Genomic DNA, 9,338 nt, shown 5'->3' with positions numbered 1-9,338 from the left:
GAGGTTGCGGTGAGCCGAGGTCGTGCCATTGCACTCCAGCCTGGGTAACAAGAGCAAAACTCCGTCTCAAAAAATAAATAAATAAATAAACATAAAGTTATATGTATTAGCAAAGACCAAGAAAATTTAGAGGAAAGTGCTCTTTTTCTCTAAAATTGCTTAAATATGAAATATTTTCACAAAGAGTGAGGGATATAACGTACTACAAACTCTTTCTGGGCAGGGCAAATGGAATTAGAGTAATTATAGGGATCTATAAGGGCAGGCCCTTAATCAAAACATAGAAAACTTGATTAAGCCTCAAGTGGGTGAAGGCTTATATCTGAATGATGGTAATGTACAGCAGGAGAGCTTTACTCAGAGAAATCTCACCTGCACAGCTACATCTTTTTGCAAGAGATAAGACCCTGCCTTCTCCTGTCACCAACCTAACCCACCTCCTCACCCACACAAAATGTGTAAGTCCGCTACAGACAGGTCTTCATACACTAGAGAAGCACAGATTAAATAGGTCTTTCTGTAGAATCTGCTCACTCTGCCCTACCTGGGATATCAGCTCTACCCGTTTTCAAAAGCTTAGCTATAGCTCACCTCCAGAGTGAAGCTCAGACCACTGACACTATTGGCCCCTCCACTCTAAATTCTTATATAACCTTTCTCACCTGCACCGGTAGGAGGCAAGCTTGTTCCCATAGTGTAAGGGTTGTGAGAGCCCTTCGGATTTAATTCAGTTTCACAAATAGAAAATACTGCTTTCACCTATTTATTGCAATACAGAATCACACATCAAACAACTATTTTAAAAACTTATATTAAAGGTAATGGGCTGCCTTCAGGTTTTAGTTAATATTTCCTCATTCCAACTTGTTATTTCAATTGGCAATTTAAGACAAGTTTCTGAACCTAAAATATGAAACCAGGCATGGTGGCTCACACCTATAATCCTAGTACTTTGGGAGGCTGAGGAGGGTGGATCACTTGAGATCAGGAGTTTGAAACCAGCCTGGCCAACATGGTGAAACCCTGTCTCTACTAAAATACAAAAATTAACCAGCCATGGTGGCAAGTACCTGTAATTCCAGCTACTCTAGAGGCTGAGGAAGGAGAATCGCTTGAACCTGGGAGACAGAGGTTGCAGTGAGCCGAGATCGCGCCACTGTACTGTAGCCTGGGCAACAGAGTAAGACTGTCTCAAAAAATAAAATATGAAACTAAGAAAAAAAGCTTATCCACTGATACAGTTGTTTTGTGGGCCAAATGTGATTGCTCTCCTGGAATCCCAACACTTTGGGAGGTCAAGGCAGGAGGATCTCTTGAGCCCAGGAGTTCAAAACCTACCTGGGGAACATAGAGAGACTTTGTATCTTAAAAAAAAAAAAAGGGCCGGGCGCGGTGGCTCAAGCCTGTAATCCCAGCACTTTGGGAGGCCGAGGCGGGTGGATCACGAGGTCAAGAGATCGAGACCATCCTGGTCAACATGGTGAAACCCCGTCTCTACTAAAAATACAAAAAATGAGCTGGGCCACTTTGGGAGGCCAAGGCGGGTGGATCACGAGGTCAAGAGATCGAGACCATCCTGGTCAACATGGTGAAACCCCGTCTCTACTAAAAATACAAAAAATTAGCTGGGCATGGTGGCACGTGCCTGTAATCCCAGCTACTCAGGAGGCTGAGGCAGGAGAATTGCCTGAACCCAGGAGGCGGAGGTTGCGGTGAGCCGAGATCGCGCCATTGCACTCCAGCCTGGGTAACAAGAGCAAAACTCCGTCTCAAAAAAAAAAAAAAAAATTGAGATAGGGTCTTGCTCTGTTGCCCAGGCTGGAGTGCTCTAGTACAATCACAACTTGCTGTAGCCTCTACCTGCCAGGCTCAAGAGATCCTCCCACCCTTGGCCACCCAAAGTGCCGGGATTATAGGCACAAGCCACCACGCCTGGCCTTACCAAAAAAAAGTTTTAATTAATAATTAACTGGGATCAGGCACAGTGGCTCATGCCTGTAACCCCAGTGCTTTGGGAGGCCAAGACAGGCAAATCACTTGAGGCCAGGAGTTCAAGACTAGGCTGGCCACCATGATGAAACCCCATCTCTACTAAAAATACCAAAATTAGCCGGGCATGATGGTGCATGCCTATAATCCTATCTACTTGGGAGGCTGAGATCTTGAGAATCTTGAGCCTTGGTTCTCCCATGCCCAAGAGAATCGCTTGAGCCTGCATGGTGGAGGTTGCAGTGAGATGAGATCATGCCACTGCACTCCAGCCTGGGCCACAGGAGCAAGACTCTGTCTCAGAAAATAATAATATTTATTAGCTGTGTGTGGTGGCACACACCTGTAGTCCCAGCTACTCAGAAGGCTGACATAGAAGGATCGCTTGAACCTGGAAGCTGAAGGTTGCAGTAAGCCATGATTGTGCCACAGCACTATAGCCTGGGCGACAGAGCGAGACTCTGTCTCAAAAAAAAAAGTTTTTTCTGTAAATTTAGCAGCAGAATGCCAGGACCACTAACCAGAATTCTTTTAGAAGGTGATTGTAGAATCACTGGTCTGGCCCATTTATTTTGGTCTTCATGGCACGCTTCCTTGTGATTTGTCTTTGTTTACTTGCATAATTTTTAACCCTTAGTTTAGCGAAATAAAATGTATCTTCATTATTCAGATTTATCTCCCCACCTAAACCAAGAAATATTTCTGTGCATCCCCTACCCGCCCACCACCAGCTTTGAGTAAGTGATAGCAAGGGAATGAATGAAGACTGCAGAAAAATCTAACGCAGTAATGGTAAAAATCAAAATCTTATTTTCATATTGGAAGCCTCTGCCAAAAAATAAATTGCTAAACAAGACATTTCTGAGATGCAGAACGTCTACAGACTTGAAGTTAGGAGACTTGGTTCTAGTCCCAGGATTGCCACTAACTGGCTTTAACCCGAAGGCTGGCAACTGATAACCTCGTCCATCAGAAAGATCACACTAGTTGATTTTAAGATCCAGTTCTGACCTTTAGTGATTCTAAGTTCTGCCTTTTCTAATTTCCTGGCTTCGATTCTTATTCAGCTAGTTTCCGGCCTTCCTGAGAGGGAGCTAGGCCCATGCACCCAGAGCAGAGGCGCCCTGATCCTGGAGTAGCCCTGACCTTGGCAATCACCTCGCCTCTGTGGGTCTCCTCTGGCCAGTCAGCCGTGAGGAGGGTGGAGACGCCTGGCTGCTTCCTGCCTGTCTCACAGGGGCTGTAAAGACCAGTACAATTTTACAAAGGGTGAATTCCTCCAAGGAAGATCTTGCCTGAATAAAATTGTTCAATACTTCGGCTGTTATTATTGCTATGACATCCAGGAATCATGAGGGATGAGAAGGGAAGGAGCAGGTATAAGCATCCATTGTATTTATGGTGATTGAGTGGAAGGAGGCCTTGAAGCCATCTAGGGACCCACTTCATCTACAGATAAAGACACAGGAACCAAGGAAGTTTAAGTGGTGAACTGAAGGCCAAGAGTCTAAATCTGTGGATGTGTGGTTGGCATGGGAGCCCAGGTCTGCTGGCTCCCAGCCCTCAAAACAGAGGCCCCAGAACTAGCTCTTTGTTCTCAAAAGCTTCAACAGGATGGCTTCTGAGAACTAATTATGTATGCAAAGGTCTACTCTGATTCAATGAAGAAGAGTACCCTGTAAATTTATTCTGTGTAGGAGCATATGAGCCCTGGTCAAGCGAAAAAAACCAACAATTAGATGATCCTCAAAAATCTGCTTCCTCCTAATCCCTATTGCCTCAGAAAACTAAATGCAGCCTGCTTTGAGACAGCCTGGCAACCCATTGGTACAAGGGAGCAAAGAGAAACCCCAGACTCCTGTCCCAGCTGGCCATGGATGGGAGGCTGGCATCCCCCAGATCAGGGTGCCTGCAAAAGCAACCAGGGAAGGTGTGCTAACGAGAGAAGCCTCGGCTCAGCTTTGGGCTGGAGAGAGTGATCTGCCATCTTTGCCTGTCACATTTGGCATTACCAAATTCAGCCAGCTTTTCAGATCTATGATCTCCAGCATATCTGTTATAATTTCATTTATTTATTCAACGCAGGTTAATTAAGCACTAATTATATATGGGGCATAAGGGAGCCAGAGAGGACTTAGGCTTTAAGGAAGCTTTGTCTTTTTTAGGGTTTGGGATTCCTTCCTGTAATCATGTACAAAGTTTCCGGGCAGGTGTAAAAGAGCCTTTTGCTGGAATCTTAAATTTTTATCAGATCTGTTACCCTAAACCAATTAAGAACCACCATAGGCCAGGCGTGGTGGCTCATGCTTGTAATCCCAGCACTTTGGGAGGCTGAGGCGGGCCAATCACAAGGTCAGGAGTTTGAGACCGGCCTGGCCAACATAGTGAAACCCCGTCTCTACTAAAAATACAAATAAAATTAGCTTGGTGTGGTGGCGGGTGCCTGTAATCTCAGCTACCGGGGGGGGCTGAGGCAGGAGAATTGCTTGAACCTGGGAAGCAGAGGTTGCCGTGAGCTGAGATCATGCCACTGCACTCCAGCCCGGGAGACAGTGTGAGACTTAGTCTCAAAAAAAAAAAAGAAAAAGAAAAAGAAACACTATAGTGGGTGCACACTAGAACTTCACTTCATTACTTCATGCATCTGCTGTCCTGGTTCGTGTCCTCATCCTGCCCATTCAGTCAAAAGCACAGGGGCTAACAGAACGTGAACAAGGGAGGCATCTCTGCCCAGAGCACTGGTTTGTTTTTGTTTTGTTTTTGTTTTTGTTTTTGTTTTGAGGCAGAATTTCACTTGTGTTGCCCGGCCTGGAGTGCAATGGCGCAATCTCGGCTCACTGCAACCTCCACCTTCTGGGTTGAAGCGATTCTTCTGCCTCAGCCTCCCAAGTAGCTGGGATTACAGGCATGCACCACCACACCTGGCTAATTTTTTGTATTTTTAGTAGAGACGGGGTTTCTCCATGTTGGTCAGCCTGGTATCAACCTCCTAACATCAGGTGATCCACCCACCTCAGCTTCCCAAAGTGCTGAGGTTACAGGCATGAGCCACCTTGCCCAGCCAGAGCTCTGGCATGTTCTGTAGAACCTCAGGAAGTTGTCCTCGCTGGCCCAAGTCCATGCCCCACATTGCAGATTCTGTCTCAAGCGTTGACATCCTCCTACAGGAGGCCCCGAACCTCTGTGGACCCTAAGGAGGCCTTAGCAGGGGTGTGTTAATACGGCCTTCTCAGTCCCAGGAAGGAACAGCTGCTGGGCCACTTCCTCGCTCTCAAAGGCCCTTCGATTCAAGCGGGCTGGCCCCTCTAATTTTAGTGCTCCTGCAGAGTATCAGGTTCGAGAGTTTCCTATTTGTTAAGAGTCCTGCCCTGTCCACTGCCCTGAGGGACCTGTGGCCTCTGTGTAACTGTCTAAGAATTGCTTTGGCTATATGTGGTTATCCCTCTGTTCAGGTGACACCTGGTGTCTGTCTTCTACTCCTGTGGAAGTGGTTTTGCAGAAGGATGGCCTGGTAAATGCCTCCCACGAGAACCTTGATGTTAGTTTAGCATGCCATTTGATACAGAAACCCAGAACATAATTATTGCTAGCTGGTGGAATAGGAGCATATGTCAAGACAAATCATCATCAGAACCTAGGCTTCAGGGATGCCGATGCTGCAAGAAAAGCGTTTCTCTTTGCCTGTTGTGTGTGTGAGTGGATGTGAGTGTGTGAGAGCCTCACCTGCTACGGATGCTGTGCTGAGTTCTCTACTTTCTGCCCCTGTAGAGAGAAGACATGGTTCAATGTGTAGACCTTCTCCCTCTCCAGCGTCTCCAGCCTCCAACCCCAGGACATCACTAGTACAGGTGAAAACAAAAGCCTGTCTCAGCGGCCATCACTCTGCCAGCAGCACCTCAAAGCCATTCAAAACGCCCAAAGACAATCTACTTACCTCCAGCAGCAAACAGCACACAGTCTTTCCTGCAAAAGGATCAAGGGATAAACCATGGTGAGTGTTGGATGCTGGCAGCTAGCTACTGTCTGTCCCCCATGCTGTTCCTGTCATCACAGGAAAGTGTTTACCCTCTGGCTTTGTTCCTAGGTGTCACATATAGGAATTTGGGGAACTAGGGAATGAAGGGACCAAAACCCAAAATGATGGAGAGATAAACTTAAATATTAGAGAACATGTGAGACCTTTAAAGTACCCTATGGGCTGGGCATGGTGGCTCACACCTGTAATCCCAGCACTTTGGGAGGCTAAGGCAGGTGGATCACCTGAGGTTGGGAGTTTGAGACCAGCCTCGCCAACATGGTGAAAACCAGCCTCTACTAAAAATACAAAAATTAGCCAGGCATGGTGGTACACACCTGTAATCCCAGCTACTCAGGAGGCTGAGGCAAGAGAATTGCTTGAACCTGGGAGGCAGAGGTTGCAATGAGCCAAGATCGTACTACTGCACTCTAGCCTGGGCAACAGTGAAACCCCAGCTCAAAAAAAAAAGGAATACCCTATGCCTTACAGGAGACTTTTTTATTCTCTTGAGAGTTGAGCCAAGTTGTATCTAAGAAAAGGGTAACAGGGAAATATTTCTCAGTTCCACAGTCACCTCTCAATTTTCCACCCCAGTTAAGAGAAGCTTTGGTGTAAAATCAAAAGCACTGACAGTTGGCCTTGCGTGGAGCAAGGCCACGGCCCTACCCCCAGCACTGGGTCCCAGGTCCCATGGAATAGTGGAATAGCCACCCGCAGAGGCAAGTGACTGGGAGCTGACCACGGGAGAAAGAGAGAAAAACCAAGTAGAAGGTCACCCCTTTGATGGAGTGGGCAACAGCTGCTTACAGGTGGCTGAAAAATCAGAGGCTTTTTGCCAGGCACAGCGACTCACACCTGTAATCCCAGCACTTTGGGAGGCCGGGGCGGGCAGATCACTTGCGGTCAGGAGTTCAAGACTAGCCTGACCAACATGGCAAAACCCCATCTCTACTAAAAATACAAAATTAGCCAGGCGTAGTGGTGCACATCTGTAATTTCAGCTACTCAGGAGGCTGAGGCGGGAGAGGTGCTTCAACCCAGGAGGCAGAGGTTGCAGTGAGCCGAGATCATGTCACTGCACTCCAGCCTGGGTGACAAAGTGAGACTCCAATTCAAAAAAAAAAAAAAAATCTGAGGCTTTTAATTCATTTTGTTATCTCAACCCTTTCTAAAAAGTCAGAAAAGGTTGCCTGTGGAACAGACAGATAGGAAACCAAACTTAACAAAGATGAGTATCTTCAAGTGCTGTCGGCACCAAGCCTGGAGCACTTAAGGAACTGGCTTCTGACAGCACCTCTATGCTTATCTTTCAAGCCTCGAGAAGGCAGAGAAGGGATAAATGTGGAGTCCATCTAATTTACGTATTTAAAGAAAAAAAGTGTTCCATTCATTAATGACAGTTAATTGCACTTAAGTTTGTACCTAGGCAAGCTGTGGAGCAAAATCATCCATCAATGGGTTTGTCACTGCATACTGGAAATTATGATGACTTAGTAAAGAGCTAATTTTGTCAGATCAATTATAGAGCCTCTTGTGGTGGAGTGGAAAGGTGTAGGCATGGCTGTGGAGGAGTTACCTGCCATGCAGCTGGGCCTCGGGGGCAAGCTTTGTTCTCCTTGGGTTGTTGGGATCACAGGTCCATCCTGTGGGAGGCTGCAGCTGGTTAGGGAAGACTCAGCCTGAGAGTGGTAGCTGCCCACCCACCGGCCGTGGGAGTCTACCAGTCACTACCCTGCAATCCGTCTTATCTGTGACCTGAGAATGTGCCTGGGAGTTTATTTACTGGGACTGTGTGGTGTCCTGATGTAACCACAGATTTGACTTTGAGCCTTAGAGGGCTCAGCCTCAGTTCTGAGAGGTATCCCAGAGTGCAGCTTTCCAGACCTGTACTGAGCTAGGAGCAAGAAGCCAGTTCACTGCGTGCGGTGGCTCAGGCCTACAATCCCGGCACTTTGAGAGGCTGAGGCAGGTAGATCACAAGGTCATAAGATGGAGACCGTCCTGGCAACATGGTGAAACCTTGTCTCTGTAAAAATACAAAAATTAGTTGGGCGTGGTGGTGTACACCTGTAGTCCCAGCTACTCGGGAGGCTGAGGCAGGAGAATCACTTGAAACAGGGAGGGGAAGGTTGCAGTGAGCCAAGATCGCACCACTGCACTCCAGCCTGGTGACAGAGCGAGACTCTGTCTCAAACAAAAAAAAAAGAAAGAAAGGCAAGTTCAAGTCTGGGCCTGCCTCTAACTTACTATGTGTCCTTGAACAAGTCACTTCACTTCTCTGAGTCTCATTTTCAAGCCTGAATATTTTGAAATTCTATATCACAGTCCTACCAAAAATTCACAAAGTTCCTCACTGCCTCCTGAATTAAAGAGTTAGTCCCTCAGCCCAACATGAGGGACCTCCACAAACTAGCTGCAACCCCCCAAGTCAATACCGATTATCCAGTACCACCCTATTACACCAGCTTTCCACCCATCTCTACCCCTGGTACCTTTGCCTGGAACATCCATCTGTCTTTACTCAACATTTAATGAGCACCTATTGTAATACTGTGTTCGCCAACTCTGTAAGTAGCACGGGGGATACACAGGGCCCACTGTTGTCACACAGGCACCCTCGTGCAAGTTAGAAAAAGGTCTGGATGCAGCCCGGACCAGGTGCACAGTTGACTAATGGCCTTCATCTCACAGTCATTTCCTGAGCCAGACATCCTTTTGCAGTGCATAACCTAAACAACTGTACACTGCAGCCCCAGGCATACAAAGTAAGACACAGACACTGTCTTAGGGAGTCTGTCAGTAAAAACATAAGCTAACACAGGACAAATGATAAGGACTATGAGATAAGTAGCAAAGGAGAAGGGCACCTGACCCCGGCTGAGGACTCAGGAAGGGTTTTTCAAAAGAGGCCACTTCAGCTAAATTCGAAGGACAAGGAGTAGGAAGGAAGTAAACAAAGAAAATGGGGTTAAAATGGGAAATTTTTAATGTTATGTCCATTTTAGCACCAAAAAAAAAAATTTTTTTTTCTAAGAAAGTAGGAAGGGTGGCTGGGCGTGGTGGCTCACACCTGTAATCCCAGCACTTTGGGAGGCCAAGGTGGGCAGATCGCCTGAGGTCGGGAGTTCAAGACCAACCTGACCAACATGGAGAAACCCCATCTCTAATAGAAATACAAAATAAGCTGGGCATGGTGGCACATGCCTGTAATCCCAGCTATTCAGGAGGCTGAGGCAGGAGAATCACTTGAACCCAGAAGGCGGAGGTTGCAGTGAGCTGAGATCACCCCATTGCACTCTAGCCTGGGCAACAAGAACGAAACTCCACCTCA

General features: G+C 47.0%; 1 protein-coding gene across 13 annotated transcripts in view; it reads left to right on the top strand.

Annotated features, from left to right (window-relative positions):
• Positions 1-9,338, top strand: part of ATXN7L1 (ataxin 7 like 1) — a 273,039-nt gene that overhangs the window by 207,361 nt on the left and 56,340 nt on the right. For all 13 annotated transcript variants that reach the window (XM_017515426.2, XM_017515424.2, XM_017515420.2 and 10 more), the window contains one exon: positions 5,758-5,980. In XM_017515426.2, coding sequence (XP_017370915.1) covers positions 5,758-5,980 — 223 coding nt within the window. The remainder of the gene's footprint in view (positions 1-5,757; positions 5,981-9,338) is intronic.

This window comes from Cebus imitator, unplaced genomic scaffold (genome assembly GCF_001604975.1).
Source record: "Cebus imitator isolate Cc_AM_T3 unplaced genomic scaffold, Cebus_imitator-1.0 Scaffold550, whole genome shotgun sequence".
NCBI classification, from domain to species: Eukaryota; Metazoa; Chordata; class Mammalia; order Primates; family Cebidae; genus Cebus; species Cebus imitator.
Note: the sequence above shows the minus strand (reverse complement) of the source record. Positions and strands in the feature narration are given on the sequence as shown.